Raw genomic sequence first — 19,803 nt, 5'->3', positions numbered from 1 at the left:
TGTGTTCAGGAACTGGTGCCCAGAATGTATTTATCTCGCGACTAACACACTTCTCCTTTTCGTTCAGAAAGATAACTGACACACTGACATTTCTATACACCAGGTCTAGTCTACACGGGGCTATCAGAGGTAGGTTGATAATCTTCACTTTACATTTAAAATGTTAACAATTAATGGAACAGAATGTAAAGTTCAGCCCGTGCGGATTAATCAGCAATGGACCACCTCCAGGCCAAAGATGCGTCATGAACAGCTGTATCTTATCTTGCTTTGCCCTTTATAGACTTACCTCTTAAAACCAGGACTTGAGTTTTTGTGGAAGTCGATCAACATGTCCACGACACGGCTGCTCCTATCTTGTCTGCTATTCACCGAGGCTGTTGCACTGGCAGGTACGTGGCCTGTGTATGTCATTGTAAGGTTAACAATATTAAAATGTGTCCTGTAGTGCAGGGACTACTTCGTGCTGCGTAATTACGCGTCGTTTTGAATCCAGGAAACTTCTGGCACATCACGGATCTGCACTGGGACCACACATACAAACTGACGGGTGATCCTGAAACGGTCTGCGCATCAAGTGGCAGACGACCCGCAAACAATGCGGGGAGGTTTGGAGACTATGCTTGTGACTCCCCATGGCTGCTCATAAACTCCTCTGTGTTTGCCATGAAGGAGATCCTCCCAGACCCGGACTTCATAGTGTGGACAGGGTATGTAACCTGCTGACTTGTTGAGTCCCAAGTCCACAGTCAAATGCACGCATAGCTACATAATGAGGTTTTATACAAGATATCATATTCAGCACACAGCCTGGAAGAATTGATTAACTGGAAGAGTATTTCCATCGTTCTAAGTATTTTCAGACTCTGTGTTAGTGAGCTCTCTCCAAATGTGGGGCCCTAAAAATAATCTGTCTTGCACTGACTGCTCTATATATATATATATATCGTTGCTGCTCAGAGATGACACACCTCATATTCCCAATGAAGATCTGGGGGAAGAAACAGTGCTCGACATTATCGGCAACCTGACCCACATTATAAATCAGGTGTTTCCAAGTAAGTGTGACGCACATCAGAGATCCATACCCTACTGTAGTAGTATTGATGAACTCTATTATGGATGAAAGCTTTACATGACTGCCTTCCTTAGACACCAAGGTGTACCCGGCCCTGGGTAACCACGACTACCACCCTAAGAGCCAGCTCCCTGCAGGCCCAAACTACATGTATGACCAAACGGCAGAAATGTGGCAGGACTGGTTGGATCCAGTGTCCCAAGGAATGTTCAAACAAGGTAGATATCCTGCTGTGATACCTGGAGATTAATACATTTGGTATTAACATCATTTCATTCCTTTTACAACCAATAAATCCCACATGGTGACATACACTGAAATTAGAAGCACACGTCCGATTGTGTCAAGCATTTTCTGCAATATTTGTTTGTCAACCTAGGTGGATATTACACAGAAAAGCTGCTCAATCGAACAGGGTTCAGGATGCTGGTCCTCAACACTAATCTTTACTACGACCAGAACAAGGTGACCTGGGACATGGAGGACCCAGCGGGCCAGTTCAGCTGGGCGCACCAAGTTCTCACGGAGGCCGCGGACAACAAAGAAAAGGCAAAGTGTCTTATCCATTCATGCCTTGCAACACGGGTTGAATTGATTTAAATGTCATGTCTGAATCACTGCTTACACTAGAAGGTAATAAACGCTCGGTGATAAATGAAGATTCCTCTTTTTAACGCATGGTAACCATAGTGAACAGGAACTGTATCTTCACTTCATATTCCCTGTATGAATAATCATCTCATGGAAAAGAGGAGGTCACCTTTCAAAATCTGGTGCTCCAGCAAAAATGCACTCATGCTTTGCAAAAGCTTACATTGAAATAGCAGCGAATGAAAGTAGATCATTTTTCTCTAACAGGTGTACATCATCGGCCACGTCCCCCCTGGTTTCTTTGAGAAGAAGAGAGGAAAACCGTGGTTTACGTCCGCATTCAACAAGCGATACTTGGAGTTGATTCAGAAGCACCATTCAGTGATCCTCGGACAGTTCTTCGGCCACCATCACACCGACAGCTTCCGCATGTTCTACAACTCAACTGGTGAGTCACACTGTTGGAATGCTGCTGCTTTTCCTTGTCTGGGTGTTAGGTTAGTATTTCATTTCTTTTACCTTCTTGACTCTCACTTAGTGTCCAGATGTGGCCTTTGACCTTTTGGCCCCTTGTCTTTCTACAGGCTCTCCTATAAGTACGATGTTCCTCAGCCCAGGTGTGACACCGTGGAAAACATCACTTCCTGGGGTCGTGGACGGAGCCAACAACCCTGGGATTCGTGTTTTTGAATACGACACTCAAACACTCCTGGTGAAAGTGAGTCATGGCCACGATGTATTATTCCATATGTTTAGGAACCTTTCCAAGCTGCAATAAACAAAAACATCCTGTTTCTGTTCTTCACTGAGGACGTGGTGACCCATTATCTGAACCTGACCCGTGCTAATGCGGCCCACGGACGCTGGGAGAAGGAGTATCGCCTCACAGAGAGCTTCAGGGTCCCGGACGCCTCCCCGGCCTCCATGCACCAGGCTCTGGAGCGCATCGCTAACGAGCACTGCTACCTGCAGAAGTACTACCAGTTCAACTCCGTCAGCTACGACCTGACGGAGTGCAACAGCGACTGCCGTGTGGATCACATGTGTGCAGCCAGAGAGGTGGACTTTGACGAGTATGAAAAGTGTCTAAAGGAAGGGGCTGGTGCTATTCATGGCGGGTTGCTGCCGTTCCTCTCCGTGGCTGTAAGTCTGCTTCTGGTCAATCGGTCATGATGATCTGTATATCGATCTGTCGCAGGTCATGTTTAAAATATATTATTGAACCTGAAGATCAGGATTACATTGTCCTGTAAATATATAGCCGTTAACATCCCAGGATGTGCTTTCATGTTTTTAATCACACATCTATAATTTCGCTGAGTCATGGACTAGATGTTCCTGAGAAATAACAACCTTTGGCTTCAGCAATCCTTCTCCACCGAGGTTTATTGGAGCTGGTTGAATATTTCATTTCCAGTCAATAGAAAAAAAACCTATGTGGTATTCACGTACCTCAAGAGGCCAAAATACAGATAACTCACGCGTTGTATTCTTTGTTTATTTATGACAAGCTTTCCTGTCAAACTCTTATTATAATAAAACCAGCTTAAACTCCTGTTTATTGGCTGAATGTTATTTTAATCATAATCAATATTATCACAACAGTAAATCCGTTGATTTGTATTAATTACACTTCCTCATGACCATAACTTAGAACAATTCAACCTGTTTATCAGATAAAGTTGCATTATCTGATCTATACAAATGACTATTTAATGACTGTGAGTAAACTTAATGGAACTCATAACGAGACCGATGCTGGACCTTGAGACACATTTATTGAATATGTGCCTGAACAGTGTGTATGATTGACAGATGAGTTGATGAGTCCGATCACATGATCAAGACCTGTTTAGCCGAGGTGAACGGCTGCATGGCTGCGTCCAGAGCTCTGCTGTAGTCTTGGAGGCCCACCTCGGAGCAGGCTGGAGCCGTCAGCTTCCCCTGCTGAATGAGGTGGCACAGGTCATCCAGCATGGCTCTGAACGCCCTTCCATCTGAGAGAGAGAGTATCAGTACTCATGACTTCAACAGACTTATTTTAGGAAAGAGGAAACCCCCCCACCGACTCACCGCTGGAGTGATCTCTCTTCCACTGTGTGACCCAAAACCCCCGAACCTTCACATCCTTGAAGATGAGAGCACTCTGGGGAGAACAATTTAGTAAGAAAAGCTGTCTCTGTGGAGGTGTTAAATATGGGGGGGGGGGGTTCATCTTACCACAGGGACGGTAACTGGCTGCTTGGCCATCCCTCCATATGTCACCATAGAGCCTCCAAACCTAGAATACATTGATTATGACATATTACCATCCAGCTTCCTCTTCGGTGTGAGACATTAATAAGATCAGGACGACGAAGATGATTCAGTATCCTCACTGTAGATGACGGAGCAGTTCTGTTGCACTCTTCCCTCCGACTCCATTCAGTGCTAGTTTAGGCTTTGGAAAGGTCTTTTCAGAAAGAAAAAGAAACATATTAGATTATGTCTGTGTTTATTTAGCCACATTATCATATCATTTAGTCTTCAGACCCACAGACTTTGAACAGTTCCTTCATCTCAGGCCGCCTCAGCGCCTCTTCTTTGATCACATGGGTTCCTCCCATGGCCTTCAGCCTATCACTGAGCTGTGTGAACTCTGGCCTTTCAGAAGGGAGAAACAATGAAGAAGTTCATGACAGTCATAAAATCTAGCACACAACTGAAACAATATTCTGTCTCTGTTATCCTGGGACAAAAGAGCCATTATCTCACAGTCAGGTGCACTGATTACCTGAGCAAATGATTAGGACAGAAAGGTTCCTGAGTGTCCTGAAAAGACTGGTTACACACCTGTCTCTGATGACGTTGATCGTGTTTATTCCCCTCGCAGCAGCAATCTGTATGACAGCCTGCCCGACTCCACTGTTGGCTGCGTTCTGGATCACAGAATCACCTGACAGCAGATTGAGGTATAACTGAACAGATAACTTCTTCATGGACACTCACGGAGCTTTGAAGCTGCAGGATTACAGGAAGTGAACGTTCACAAAGCAAATATCAGCCCATAAACCTGACCACGGTGGTTGCATTAAACTCCATGACTGAAGTAGGGACTAGGCCTCTGTAAGCCACCTGTGCTTAGTGGTCTTTTGAAACCCACATGCTAACAAAACAAGTATTGATTGTTACATTATCACTAGCGCTGATGATTTCACCAATCTGCCTTTAAAAGAAAAAACTATTAAAGATTTCCTTTTGGAAGTGAAATATTGGAATAAATCAAAGGTAAAATAAAAATAAAGGGACTCCTATGTCAGCTCCTGGATGTGTAATCCAGCTGCCATGGCCATGTGTGGAAATAGTTACCTGGCTTGAGATGTTCAAAGTCAGAGAGCATCCTGAAGGCAGTGCAGGGATTCACCCCCAGTGTGGCAGCAGACAACAGGGGAATGTCCTTCTGCAGTGAGATGACGTCGTCCTCTGCCAGCACTGCCTCTGTCCTCCACGTCCCTGCTCAACAAAGCGTTCATGAGACACAGTTGTGACCCTGTGGACGCATTCATTCAATTCAAGCTGGGTGTTTTTACCTAAACCAGCATCTTTTGGAATGACCCAGTCTCCTGTTTTGAGGGTCTTCACCTCACCCCCCACCTCTACGACCTGGGCCACGCCCTCGTTGCCCCCAACAGCCGGGAGGTCAGGCAAGATAGCATAAGTACCTGGTGAAAACACAAAACACTGTGAGATGAACAACGGCTCTTCATAACTCACCAAAGATAAATACTGGCCTCTTGAGCGTCTTGTTTCTGTGTTTGGTGCAGGCGGGACAAACAACCCAAGTACCTTGGATCATGTTGATGTCGGATGGGTTGATTGGAGCTGCCAGTATTTTAACCAGGACATCCTTTGCACCTACGGGGGGCAGGTCTACATCCTCCAACCTGACAACAAACATAACGTACAACAAATACTCCATATTATCTTTTATGGTGGCGGCATACTACTATATGAAATACAAGAAATATAGAAAACTAAAACATGAAAATCCTAAAAGTAGACAATGCCATTTTTAATCAAGAAAGCATCTTGACTCCCTCGTTAACCCCAAAAGTTACTGGTGTTTCCGAGCAGACGTTGAATACAGTGGATGTCTTTCCGCCCTCAGGCGTGAGGGGGCAGTAATGAGCAGCAGTACACTTACAGTACCACAATCAGGCGAAGAAGACGTGCGCACAACTTACACCAAACTAAAGCAAAAGTGAGTTCAGCAGAAATGTTGTTTTCAATGTTACAAGAGAAAAGACTTCAAGAGTGACGACTAACTGGTTGCTATGACGAATGTAGCCACATGACGTCACTGACGTAGCATCTCCATGATCCGGTAGCGGATCCACGTGTATGTGGTCTAGCTTACCGGACGACTTGAGACGGATCTCCGTGTCTTCTGAACAGAAGAGCCTTGCAGGTGTGCGCTGCGAGTCCCGCTGAATGACTGAAGAGAGAAACGTGAGCGGTGACGTCATCCCGGTGCCTCGAACACCTCAGAAGCGCCGCGGCGACGCTTCTCCCGCCGACCGTCCGGCTCCGTGAACGGGCGGCGTGAAGAGGCAGCCACATGGCGACTGATTTAGCTACTGAACTAAACCCGAACAACAACATTCGTGATGTCAGCTGTTCGCTAGAACGTCTGTCAGTGCGCGGCCATATTGGATTTGAGGTGGCGTCATTGAAGATGTAAACAGTGAACAGCGCCCCTCATGGAGACACGCGGTATGTCACTACAATGACCAGTGCTTTGGGTTTTAGGGTTGAAAAAGAGGAATTGTTTGTCTGGTGTTTGTTTGACTTCATGTAATCAACGCCCTGTTATTTGGAGTCAACAACAAGAACAAAACCTCAGATATCCCACATCGGAAACGTAACCGTGGCCAGACTCCATACATATACTTCCACCCGACTATATTTCTGAAGAATGTACTATACGACTGTCTATTACCAACAATTATTCAATTAATTAACATTAACATTTATCTTTGACCTCAATTTAATATAGAACAAGTTTAAAAATACCACTGGAAATCAGAATACAATATCCCAAATCTATTCAATCTACAATTCATATATGTATTTTCTCAATAAAGGACTTACAATCTTTGCTATGTATTTTCAGTATATAAATCAACTAATGCAGTATTGTACTTTTTACGCCAACCCTATTTGAAAGTTATGGCTACTAAATAATTTAACTTATTTCACATTCAAACCATAAAGCTAATATTCAGTGTTTAAACTGACATCTATAATACACCTCTCAACCTACCTTTACCCTCTCCACACCAATATAAAAATAATATAAATAAAATGCTGAACTTTGCAATAAGACAGTCTCTATGTTTACAATTAATGTACCAATAAACAGCTTCAATATGTATTAAAATTCACTGAAGACTTCATAGATTAATTAAACCATTAAATTAGTATTATAGCAATATGTTTGGCTGTTTCCTCCTTAAGGAGCCGTTCTGCATGATGTACTGGGAAGTACTTTTACTTTTGCACAGCAGGAAATGAGCAGGCAACAAAGACATGCATATTGACATATTTACTAGGAAATGGAGCAGAGCTTTACATATAGAAACATAATCACAGTAATACTTTGAAAAGCCTACATGCTGCTCATCATTGACAAACTAGCCATTCAATCAAGATAAGATGGATCGAGATAACTGGTTTTATGGCAGTAAACATTGATACATTCATCAGTTATACATTTTTTTGGAAGTAGCTCTAGCCATTTATCCTGCCAGATTAAACAGCTGATGGTCACAAACGAGATGAAGCTGTGGAGAAGCACACGTGATGCAAACCGTGATGCAGAATGCGTTGGCGTGCTTCTTACAAATCCTTGGCTTTTCAAGGTATATCTGACAATCAAATCACAATTACACACCATTGAGGGATCAAACAGGCTTGTTGCAATCAGAGTGTCTTTCCATGGACTTTAGTTTCCAAATGATACTTTGAAAACATCACTAAGAACGGCAGCATATTGCAAACATTACAACACTTTCATTTAACCTTTTATCTAAATAGTGGGCGTCAGAATCCAATCAAGAGTTTGACAGTTAGTGAGTTTGTTTCACAGATTTTTAAGGAAAGTCAATCCCAGAGATTGATTACAAAACCACGTGTGTCCCTTTTTCAATGGAGAGGAAAGTGTTCCAAGTTAGAGGATGCACCGACACTGTGTAACATAAAAATACACACAAAAGTAAACCGTCCAATCAGAGCACTTCAACAATCATTCCGTCCTTTCTTATCCTGAGTTGAGATATCAAATGTTTTTTTGTTTTTTTTATCAATTCTTAAACTTATATAAACACCACCTAACAGCAGAGCATGAAACAATATGAGTGTTAAGTCATCCACGACACATTCTTTTTGTCTTAAGCATTGATAGTCTGAAACACCAAGTATCGGTCATGTGTTGAGATGAGACAACCCCGGATTATAGACTACTAGCCCCGATCCCTTTAACAACATTCTACTACGTCCCCATCTACAACGATTACACAGGGAAAAAATACAATAATAGCGGAACATTTTCTTCATGTCAAAGAGGAGAAAATATCAACGTCACACCACACTGGGTGCATGGAACAAAGTCTGGGAAGCATAGGAATCACAACGGTATCCATTTCACAGTATTTGTAATCATTGCTTTTTTTAAAACCATACCTTGTTATTATTTCTTCAACCCATTTTAATTTGGCATCTTTATCCTACGCTTCACATCATGCGGATGAACATTCGGTCTCGAACACGTCTTGTATAAACACTCCTCGACTCCTTCCAATCAGTCTGAAGTATTCCCTGAGTTTTCAGACTGGCAATTCCTGAGATGAGCCTGAGAGTTGTTGTTTTTTAGTTTCCCCCCCAACGAGCGACCGACTGTGTGTGGTACAGGAACATCTTAATAAAACTTTTGGCATAGATAGATAGATAGATAGATAGATAGATAGATAGATAGATAGATAGATAGATAGATAGATAGATAGATAGATAGATAGATAGATAGATAGATAGATAGATAGATAGATAGATAGATAGATAGATAGATAGATAGATAGATAGATAGATAGATAGATAGATAGATAGATAGATAGATAGATAGATAGATGGATAGATAGAACAACAACAACAACGGGACTCTTCTGAAAGGCTCATTGTGCGTGAAAATAAAAAAAGGGAAAAATGAAATCATACAAGACAAAGAAAGTAAAACAGTTTACGTCAGTCCTCATAATACTCTGTACCTGTACAGTACGTACTCTATACTGTTACTCGTGTGTTGCAATATATTACACCGTATTCATACTGCATTGAATTATTGTAAAGGACAATGACAGTGATTTATCAAGCACATATGTACAACGTAATACAAATACCTTGATGTTAAAAACGCAAATATATTCTCAAGTCATATGTAGCTTTGAATGACATTCGGCAGTTTTCTTGATGTCTACTAGAACATTAATTGCTGAGAGGCTTCAACAGGAGCAGAGGGAGAAGCTGCAGCACTTTTGGATGAAAATAAATTAAGTATGATTTTTTTTTATTAAAAAGGCTTTAGAATAATTTTACATATATATTAATTGGGTGGAAAAGTCGTGTCAGCTTCTCCTGTAAAACGGGAGTAAAAATGCTGATGATCTAGCTAGTTCTACATGCTCCTCCGTGCAGGCTCGGCGTTCCTGAACTACTACCCTCCTAAGGGTGATAGGGAGGTAATGTCTTAAATAACTACCTAGAAATGGATCGTACTTGGAAATAAAACAAAAACATTGCGTCTACCTCATTGTATTTCAAGTATCAAGAGAGCTAGCTGGACCTCTCAGTAACTCAGCCCAGGTCAAGTATCTCATTAGAAGTGATGATGTTTAGGGTTCAGTATCGTGTTGGTTGGAATTCTATCAAATCCAAGTTTGAGGTAATGACGAAGCAGCAGTATTTCACACAGCAGCCAGTAAAACAGTGTTTTACCCTCTCAGAGACCTTAAAGAGTAACCACACAGAGTTATAATCACCCTGAGCAGCCGTGATGGAGCGACCGAGATACGTCAAATATCAGGAGTACAATCACAAATTACCACAATTTTCAGGGAGTGATAAGTTACTCTTTAAATCTAAGGTTGGTAATGTTGAGAAACTAGTAAAAATATGCAAGATTTTTTAAATGATCCAATCCCATGCCAGTGTTGCCCACTCTTTTCCAATGCAGGCTAACTAAGTCTCGTCGACAACGCTAACACATGGTCCTTTCAGGCCTCCCTCCAAAGCTACACCCCCCCCAGAACTATCATTATGAATGTAAACATATAATGAATGTAAACATACATTGCTATTGTTTTTTTTTTCTGTCCGACAATTTGATTTATTCATTGCTGTTGGGATATCACGAGAACTTCAACAAAACTATAAACCCCTAGCTTCCATGGGTTCTTTCACAACTAAAATCGCAATGCTGTGTGAAAACTGTAGTGCAAAAAGGATTTGATTTAATCCCAATTCAAAAATCACAATCTCCAAAGCCTGATTCTGATGTTTGGTTTCACCATCAGCGGTTAAGAATGACAGTTTTGACAGCAGACCAAACATGCACCAATGAGGTAGACCGTGCACCTTTAGACAGACAAAATGCCGGATGCAAATAATGAAATACAAAAAAAAATTAAAAAAATTACTGACCAAAAGCTGGAAACCACTTCTGGTCAGACATTCATTTGGCTCCAGGAAAACTGGATGGTCAATTGCGATATTGGCAGATGCCTTACATTGCCTATAGCTATACCCTTAAACCAGTCCCAAGTGTTTTCCCGTTTCCCACGTGCGATATGCAAACCGACGACATTCATTAGAGGTACCGACGGTCACGTCTCCGTCAGATAGCGAGGTGTAACAGTCATGAAGGAGACCGATTGGTAAGGCAGCAAAAAAGTGAGTCTATACTAAAGACACGGAGTATAACACACGAACAGAAGAGATATAATGCCCACAAGGAGAGGCACAGTTTCAAAGAAAAGTTAAAAAAGATTCAACAAAGACTCATCAAGATAATCCGTTAAATGGCATTGCTCACTACAATCTCAAACCCCTCGAGCCACAGCAGTGATTCAAACTATTTAGAAAGCGTCCCGAGTGCAATAATACAGCAGTTTTCCTGAGTGTGTGTTACACCAACTGAAAAAAACAACAACAACAAAAAAAAACGTCAGCAACATTCTTCATCAGCAATTTTTTTTTTAACCTGAGGTAGATCCAAAAGCAGCTTCGACAGTTGGATGGGGATCCAATGTCCCGTCTCTCCATCAAAGCATTTTGATTGGCCTCTGTGCTCCCCCAACCCGGCGTCAGCGCTGCGACTTCTCGCCTAATCGGAGGTCTCGGGAGGCGGCGCCGGGTGGCTGTGCTCCTCCTCCACTCCTTTCGAGGGGGACGGTTTTCCCTGAGAACCTGGTGAGGACTGTTGAGCTTTGATTGGGCAGTTGGCAACCATGTGATCGATGCTCTGGCAGAAATGGCACTTCTTGGGCTGGGGTGGTAGCTTGCACTCTTTGGCATGGTGGTCCAGGCCTCCGCAGTTGTAGCACCTACAAGAGCAGAGAGCATTTAGTCATATGTAATGAGGGCTTGAACATTGAACACAACAATTTAATTTGACTTTTCATACTTGCTGAATCTGCCTTACAAAGTAAGAACTGTTGCATGCAGTGTGCTAGCATGCTGCGTAATGCAGTCCAACAGGACATACTGGGATTTTTTTTTGCATACTAAATCTATTTCTGGCATACTTAACAGTATGGTAGTATCAGTATGGGGACTCCTGGTTGATTTAATATGGTCTGCTTGTAAGCAAACAGTTGGTTATTTACACATCCAACAGAACAACATTATTTCTGAAATGCATAGTGAAGGTAAAACATCAAAATGAAGATGGAGATAACCAAAGCACATTTTTAAGTGGCTTTGACTTTAAGTTGCACCCGTTATCCATTAGATGGCAACATTTCTCCTGTAATGACTTGAGTTTTGCATTTGGTCAAAGGGCATTCCAGGTCACACCACATTACTCTGCAGGAGCACACGAGGTCAGAACATCTAAAAGCATGGCGTAGTTTCTTAGATGGTCAAAACTTACAGCCAACATTCATGAAATCTTTTGAGTTTACCAGCTTTTACTGTTGAAGTGGACTGCTACTTACTAAAAACTGGTGCTTTATACGAGATTGGGAGCATTTCTATTGCCTCTCAACTGCTGTAAACATAGTGACTGCTGAGCTGGTGGCTTGCAGCTAACGGCGCTAACTACAGCAAAAGTGTTGTTTATCTGAAGGGGAGCCAATGGGATGGATTATCAGCTATAACCTCCATAGTGGACAGCGGCGGCCATGATCAAGCTAAAAGCACATGTGGCCAGTCATGTCAGCATGTCTTCATCTTCACATAGCAAATAGTTGTTTGCTGCTATATTAATGTACATAGCATCTTTAAGTGGCAGGGCTCCTACGTACAGCTTGAAGCCGATAGCTTCCTGCGTGACTCTCCTGCATCAAAGCGGAAGCGTCCCGGATGCCATCGACCACCCCTGTTCAAACATAAGATCAACAGAATGGCCACGCGTGCAGGGGCGGAAGACAGATGGGTGGTGGGCGTGGGGCGGTCACCCTGTGCCATCGGGACCCCCTGCCGCCATTGTAGCAGCAGATGACGTTTGAACAGGGCGCCTGCCGAGGGGTCAGTGTGGCCGTTGGCGTGATGTCAAGGTCTATACCGCCTCGTCACAGAAGCTCCCTACATCAGCATCCATCAGGAGCCGAGTGGAGGGAAGGGGAAGTGGTCCCTTTGTCTAAAAAAGCTGCAGTAATGACCTCTGAACCTTGCCCTGCCCGCCCTCTCCTCAGTTCTCTAACCCCCAATCCCATCCCAGCCCTCTTGCATTTACTCATACGCCGTTGCCATGACAACAGTGACCTTTCACCCCCTTGCCCGGGCTCCTGCATCTGTTATCAATTAAATGGACAGGAGCCTTTTCACCACTCACACACACACACACACACACACACACACACACACACACACACACACACACACACACACACACACACACACACACACACACACACACACACACACACACACACACACACACACACACACACACACACACACACACACACACACACACACACACACACACACACACAGAGAGAGAGTGGTGTATCTTTATAGAATATAGTATATTCCTATATATATAGTATATTCCTTACTCTTGTGCCAACGATACCTTTCTGTTAGTTGTGTTCAATCAATCAATCAATCATACATGAACCAATGAAACATCCCGTCGTATAATTAAATACGCTAGAGGGGAGCGATATCTTATCCACGGATCAGTGTGGTCCAGGGAGCGGTATTGAGCCACAGCGGGCCTCCCAGGACTTTTTGAGGCAGTAATGATCTCTGTTCTCACACTGACTACTCTCTGGCTCTAATCACAACTGACAGGGGGTGAAGTTGATACACCTCTAACCCTGTGCTCTATTGATATTCAAAGAATGACCCAAAATTCAAGGCCCCTTGGTCTCTTCTTTCTTTCACTTTGAGGAACGTCCTTGCCCTTGCACAAAACCCTTGAATCGTCACAAGAAAATGTAATAATTAAGATGTATTTGTTGACTGATCATTAAGTTGGCTTTCTGGTGACTTTTGCCGTGGACTGAACTCACAAAACTAATTTGTCCAAGGATCATATGATAAAACAACACTATGAATATCACTCCCTATGCAGCGGTGAGGCATGCCTACCACATAGTACACTTCCTACAAACAACACACTATATATTTAGGATGTTTAAATCATGATTTCTTTTCTTCTTGCGACAACAAAATCACATTGGTGGTTTGGAAAGGTTTAGGGAGAGAGAGAGAGTCAGTGGGTGTGAATTCACTAGGGGCCAGCAGATTTAAACAGTTATTGATCCAGGTCACACGTCAAGCCTGCTGGTGTGACCCTTGCTAGGACTGGAGGTGGGGGTTGGGGTCGAGGAAGGAAAATGGGTAGAAACTAAAACACCATTGTATATCTGATCCAAACTGGACACACCGATGACTGTTTATAGACTCCAGAGAAATAAAGACTTGAAGGCTCTCGAATGTGAAAGTGCAGTCTAATGAAAACCACGTCTCTAAATGTGTTTTTGGATAGACTGAAGAGTTTTCTTACATGTTGATAGTATTACATTGCTACATTAAATGTCTTCTCATCTCTGCTTACCGATCTCCCTTTGAACGTCTCTTCTGGACCTTCTTGCCTTTGGGTCTCCTTTCACTGCCCACACAGTGGATGCCTTCTGGCCCGGTAACTTTCTGCGACTCCAGGCCCTTCGATGACTTCTTGAAGGTAAACTCGACTGCCTCGCCTTCCTTCAGGCTGCGGAAGCCCTCCATGTGCAACTTGCTCTGAAAAGGGAAACCAGGAAGAGGATTCAGCATCAAAAATGTTTTCCAGGAAATCAGGTTTTATGATGAGGTGTTTCAAGACGATAGGATGAGTCAAAGGGATCAATGAATATGATTCTTAGTGATAATTAGATTTTTCACAACCCGTTTTATTACATGACCAGTCACCAAATAACCTCCACATTGAGTCTGTGGATACTTTGGCCCCTTGAGAACAACCCCCGCCCATTCATCACTGTGTGATACCATCAGAGCCTCATAGGACTTATCAGGCATTTTAAGGTGATCATTATGTCTCACCTGATAAACAAACAAAGCCGGCTGTTCCCACATTACACATCAGTTCGAACACATTCCGGCCGGCTTAAGCAGAGACCGTTTTCTTAATGCTGCTTTGTCTTCTCTTTTTTTGCCATGTTTGAGTGGTAAACCTGACGAGGATAACCTTCAACCCATCCCCCCTTTTAGGAGGAACAGCATTCCACACTGCTGCCCCCACCCCATCCCTCTTCCCACCCACATCACAAAGCTCCACTAACACACTGACCACCACCAAACCCTAAACTGCAGGATGCAGGGGTTAGTGCTGGTTGGGGGTGGGGTAAGAAGGCAGCGTGGCTTCTGGGGGGAGGTTGGGGGGTCAGGGTGACATTCTTTGGATAGTTGTTTGGCAGAAGAAGACATGAAAGATAAAAGTTGAGGGAAAGCACAAATGATTGATACCGGTGCTTGAAAACGTGACGTCTTTTTTTCTTGTGTGAAAGAAACATGGCTGATTTGTGAGTGAATAACAAACATTGGAGGGGCGTGTTTGCTCAATTAACCAACAATGGAAAGGTTTGAATATGCAGAGAGTAAACACTCAACGTTGAGCCTCGGCTACATATTCAGTGAAACAGCGTTTACCTGAAGTGAGGCTCCTCTACTCGTCTTGCCAGAAACATTTCCGTTTCCAAAGAAAAGGAGTGATGATGGGGAAGGTGGGGAGCGGTTTTTGAGAATAAAAACACAGACATTTCTTAACACAACATGGGGAAACCCCTCTCTAAAATTCCCTTGGCGGGATGTCACAACTAAAAACAGACTGTTGGCATAAGAAGAAAGATCCTTGATGCAGCAGGTCTGTTTTGAGTGACATTAATCCCATTTTCTTTTGGAGTAAATTAGCATTATGAACCGTTCTGCAGTCTGCGGAGACCAAAACCACCGGGGATCAAACGGAGCTTCTCAAAAGGACACGGTTTGAGGATGAGGCATGCTTTGTAGTCAACCCACCAGGAGAATCCTGATGGGTTATCAATCAAAGGATACAAGTAATAGTTCTAAATGAGCTGAAACCAGTAATTTACCCTACAATTAAAAAAAACAACAGCACCATCTACTCTAATCCTGCAACTCCCATTGAGCATCTGCTGCAAAGGCCCGAGCAACACAATGGCGAGCCATGACACTTGAATGGCAACATGGATGTCCGAATCCCATCAGGCCCCTCTGCCCTGGTGACCGTTAACCCACTTCCTCTTCCATGTGTGACCCCCCCAACGGCCACATGCCCACGTCAGGTTACCCACACACATGGATACAGGTAGACGTCGGGGTCCTTTCCCTTCAAGGATCTGGTGCTGAAGCGTTATTAGGACTGTAAACTCTGCCCAGAATGCGTCTGGAAAGCCAAGCGAGGCAGAGAAAGACATCAGAGCAACGAGGGACAATAGCGGGGCTGCTGCTGAGACAAAGAAGGGCTCGGTCACGGCCGAGGGGTGCTTCATTCGGATGCATGGCTCTATTGTCCACCTGCACAAAGGCCACTGGACGCTGGGAGTTCATTTTCTTGACACGCGGCCACTAATTTTAGTGGCTGGGGCCTTTTAACGTTGCCATAACCCCTATACATCACTGATACGCGTGTCTCTACCTTTGCCAGCGACAGACGGAAGTAAGTCGTTGGTTACGCATTTCTCATTGGATAAAGTCAGAGCAGAGTGTGAGACTATTGCTTCAGTAAAGCATCGGGCATCACAACTTCTCTCCATCAATTTAAGCTTCCTTTAAAAGTATCTGGAGTGATAATCAACTTCGTGGCCGATAAACAAGATTTTTTTTTTTGCATGAAAGGGCAGTTACCTTTACACTTCTTGTAAAAACCCACCCATTCCTCTTGCATTTTATTTTAAATCTCTAACCGCTGGAGCATCAACCTGCAGGTTTCAACCCCGGTTCAACCTGCGTTTTGGTTTTCATTATGATTAATCAGGCAGCAACTTCCTGTGTAGTCAAAAACAATTATGCAGTTACAACGGCTGCACAAACCAATGCCATCTCTCTAAATGCATCATCACAGCAGAACGCAGCAACTAAAACACAAACAAGCTGAAAACTGGGGTCATGCAAGCTTATAAGAATAAAATATATATGACAGGCCGAATCCACAGACTTAAATAAGGGTAGAGCTTTAAAAAAGAGGAATTTGGTAGACAAATGCCTCCACAGCAGGAGGGCCCTGTACCTAAAATAAAGCCCAGATATCTCCTCTCCTCTTTAAAGCCAACATGGTGGCACAGAGGGGGGGCAGACAGCAAAGAGCCTTTAATCACTTTATTACAGGAACCTTGAGGTGAATGAGCAGCTAGTGGGACTCTTCTCTTTCACATGCTAAGCCTTTATCTTATCAGGCAGCAATGGAGCCGCTCACTCACATGAGAACGAGGGGGGAGGGGACGCATCCCCTCCACACCTCTCGCCTCACACTTCCAGTGGAAGAAGGGAAATTACGTTTTTGGTGGTTCAATGTGGTTGAGCTGAGAAGTTCCCAAAAGAACATCAACATCAGAACACTAACTGTTAAAGGAGGCTCCGTTTCTCCAACTATCACCATGTTACAGCCCTCATGAACAGAAACATGAATATACATAAGTGATGGTGCTGTATTAATCAGAGTGGAGAAAAGCATCACAGAGCAAATACATGAATACTGCCTTGGATTATAAACTGGCTCGTGAAGGTATATTTTAACCTTTAGCAAAAAAAGAAGAAGTGATGTAAATCCTCGTTTTGGTGGTTTGTCTCTGCACTGAGGTGGAACCGTGTTTGACTCATTTAACCCTTCCATTTCAGACACACAGTCACTCGTTATATTCCAAAGAAAAAGCAAAGTGAACTTCAGCAGAAGATCAATCCTCCACACGTTTCCTCCTCACACTGTTATCTATACCCACCTCCTCAGCATCTGTGATAATAAGCTCAAGCTTGTATTTCTCCGTCACATTATGATTATTATTATTATCTTCATCAATGTCCCTCTTTTCCTTTTAAACGCACGAGGAGGCCTGCAGCTCTCCTCCGCTGCAACACGTGCTCTCCTGAGGGAGCAACACCCACCCCACTGCAAAAAATATTACAACAATACATACACGCATTCATAAATAATGGAACCCATCTCTCATATTATTTAAGCTTTGATCAAATATTAAAACTTCTTCAGGGGGAGATCCGTTTTAACGAACTTTCTATGGGTGTTTTGTTGTTTCACTTCAGACTAATGACTCATGGCTGACGGGTTTCGACGATACAAACAGAAAGAAACCGAACATGAAGTCAGCTGTATTGAAAACGGATGGGATGATCCCACTTCAGCATCAATAGAATGTCGGTTTCGCCAGCACTTTAAACCGTGACATTTCTTACAGTGTGGACGCCGGTGCTCGCCGGCTCTCAGCCCGGTGAAGGTGATCCGTACCTGGTGGACGAACACGTCGACGGGCTCCTCCAGCGGCACTCCCTCCCGGTCGGTCATGGACAGGAAGCCGAAGCCCATGCGGACGTTGAACCATTTACACATGCCGACCCCGCGGAAGGAGTCCTCCTCGGTGCTCGGCCCCTCGTCCTCCTCGGTCTTACACACTCCTGCAACGGGAACGTGGACGGTTACCGACGGACGCATCGTTTCCAGAACAGCGGCAACATTGTATCTGCTGTAACATCCCCTCTAACATCTCCTCTAACATCTCCTCTAACATCTCCTCAAACCCTTAAACTTGTTTCTCTCGCAGCATCGATCCGTATGGAATAGTAACACCCAGCTTTCTGCCTCTCAGCCATCACGAACTTCTTTCTGGTGAATAATAACCCTGAGCTCGTTCCAAACAATGATGTCAGCGTGTTTAAAGGTGATGAGCACATCACGTGCGTGAACAAAGCGTTAACACTGTTAGACAGCATCACAACTTCATCAACTACAGCAATGCAGCAAACACTCCACCTGGGTATTCCTGGTTGGAGACGGAGCCCATCTTCAGTCCTGCCTCGAGTCAAAATGAGCACCCAAACTATCCTGTTTGCGCTGCAGCCTCCCTGAATACCCGCACACTCTGCCACTTTCATGCAAAATGCTGCGGAACGCAGAAAGTGCGCAGCGAGAGGGAAAGCGGGAGAGGGAGGTAAACAAAAGGGGGCTGGCACCCTCTTCCCCTAAACAATGAGGGGTGGAGGGGGTGGGGGTCACCGGGCAGGGTTTCTGCTGAAGAACCCCCCCCCCCTCCTCCCTTAAAACCCCCCTAAAACTAAAACAATGCAAGAAGAGAAGAAGAGATACCCCCCCCCCCCCCCCACCAAACATACCTTCTGCCATGTTCGCAGGCCGTTTCCTCCAGAGTCTCTGAACGCGCTCTCTGTCCTGCAGCTCTGCTGCTCAATACAAATGACCAGTTCTCTGCTGGTCAATACAAATGACCAGTTCTCAGCCCACGGACCCCCACACACTGTCGGTCACGGCCACGTGACTCACTCTTAGTCCCCGAGGATCGATCATCCGGGAGAAGGGCCCGAATGTGGCGGCTGACCAATCACGTCATGGAGGAGCCCTGATGATATTCTCCTCTGTGACTCCAGTGATTTACTCTTACAGTCATTTTTCAGCTCATATTCGGAGCCATAAGGTCGATTTTATTTGCATGATTTTGCTGTAAAGCTGCGTTATATTCAAATATTAACCAAGCGACTTATTTCCCATTAAATATTATTCTGATTAATCACATTTGAAAAGGAATAATTAAAGAACATTTTGTTATACCGCCTTAAAACGTTTAAAGTTATTTTTGGTTAATTTAAGGTGTTTTTTAAATACAAAATAAAAAGTAAGTATTTACTTTAATCATCTCAAACATTCGTTTCTTCTTTCGTTTGTCACGTTAATCCAGATGGAGAGGGGGGGGGGGGGGGGGGGGGGGGGGGTAAAACATGGAAGAAAACGAATAAAGATGCAGAGCATAGTGTGGTTAAAACGGCCCACAATGCAAAGTGGCAGCATGTAAACAAACCAATCCGCGGATCGATAGTGATTGATCACATCATGTTCAGATGTTGACTCGTGTCCTTGCGGAGTGATGGATGATTCAAACACAGAGGAAAGTGATCTTTTAAGCAAGCTTAGATAACGAAATTATTTATTCCATTCTGATTAAAAAATAAATAGAAAACACAATTTAAAAACACCTGCAGCGATAATTAAATACCTACAACAAAGAAACAATTAAAACAATATGTATTTAATTGATGTCGTACAGATTAAAATATGTAAAGAAAAATAGAGAAAAAAGATTTGTATGTCTGAACGAAAACCCTAATTGTTGAGGAGC

At 43.7% G+C, this 19,803-nt stretch overlaps 3 protein-coding genes across 3 annotated transcripts; 1 reads left to right on the top strand and 2 right to left on the bottom strand.

The window, feature by feature from the left end:
• The first annotated feature begins 30 nt into the window (after nt 1–30).
• smpdl3b (sphingomyelin phosphodiesterase acid like 3B) lies at nt 31–3,224 on the top strand. Its single transcript, XM_084026196.1, has 9 exons — nt 31–129; nt 284–392; nt 497–710; nt 961–1,058; nt 1,153–1,296; nt 1,458–1,627; nt 1,937–2,117; nt 2,254–2,387; nt 2,480–3,224. Exons 2-9 carry the CDS (start codon nt 332–334, stop codon nt 2,840–2,842), a joined length of 1,365 nt encoding a protein of 454 aa, XP_083882322.1. The 5' UTR covers nt 31–129; nt 284–331; the 3' UTR covers nt 2,843–3,224.
• mecr (mitochondrial trans-2-enoyl-CoA reductase) lies at nt 3,153–6,375 on the bottom strand. Its single transcript, XM_084026197.1, has 10 exons — nt 6,066–6,375; nt 5,495–5,592; nt 5,239–5,370; nt 5,018–5,161; nt 4,502–4,604; nt 4,210–4,312; nt 4,048–4,121; nt 3,890–3,950; nt 3,743–3,815; nt 3,153–3,666 (listed from the first exon to the last, which is right to left on the bottom strand). The coding sequence occupies exons 1-10, from the start codon at nt 6,308–6,310 to the stop codon at nt 3,503–3,505; spliced, it is 1,197 nt and encodes a 398-aa protein (XP_083882323.1). The 5' UTR covers nt 6,311–6,375; the 3' UTR covers nt 3,153–3,502.
• Nucleotides 6,376–10,744: 4,369 nt separating this feature from the next.
• lin28aa (lin-28 homolog Aa) lies at nt 10,745–18,797 on the bottom strand (the record flags this gene model as incomplete). The annotated part of the gene is made up of 4 exons (XM_084027459.1): nt 10,745–11,301; nt 13,986–14,170; nt 17,907–18,073; nt 18,788–18,797. 4 exons carry the CDS (start codon nt 18,795–18,797, stop codon nt 11,082–11,084), a joined length of 582 nt encoding a protein of 193 aa, XP_083883585.1. The 3' UTR covers nt 10,745–11,081.
• Between the last annotated feature and the right edge of the window lie 1,006 nt (nt 18,798–19,803).

This window comes from Eutrigla gurnardus, assembly GCF_963514095.1.
Source record: "Eutrigla gurnardus genome assembly, chromosome: 14".
In the NCBI taxonomy this organism is placed as follows: domain Eukaryota; kingdom Metazoa; phylum Chordata; class Actinopteri; order Perciformes; family Triglidae; genus Eutrigla; species Eutrigla gurnardus.
The sequence above is the reverse complement of the archived record's forward strand: the minus strand, read 5'-3'. Positions and strand labels throughout refer to the sequence as shown.

What these genes read in the sequence shown, in the direction of transcription:
- smpdl3b (XM_084026196.1), top strand. Translation starts at nt 332, where the DNA reads ATGTCCACGACACGGCTGCTCCTATCTTGTCTGCTATTCACCGAGGCT. An exon ending in CGAGGCTGTTGCACTGGCAG is followed by an intron (nt 393 to 496) that starts GTACGTGGCCTG and finishes TTTTGAATCCAG; the next exon opens with GAAACTTCTGGCACATCACG. An exon ending in GACTTCATAGTGTGGACAGG is followed by an intron (nt 711 to 960) that starts GTATGTAACCTG and finishes GTTGCTGCTCAG; the next exon opens with AGATGACACACCTCATATTC.
- mecr (XM_084026197.1), bottom strand. Translation starts at nt 6,310, where the DNA reads ATGTTGTTGTTCGGGTTTAGTTCAGTAGCTAAATCAGTCGCCATGTGG. An exon ending in GATCCGTCTCAAGTCGTCCG is followed by an intron (nt 5,593 to 6,065) that starts GTAAGCTAGACC and finishes GTTTGTTGTCAG; the next exon opens with GTTGGAGGATGTAGACCTGC. An exon ending in CTTTGAACATCTCAAGCCAG is followed by an intron (nt 4,605 to 5,017) that starts GTAACTATTTCC and finishes ATCTGCTGTCAG; the next exon opens with GTGATTCTGTGATCCAGAAC.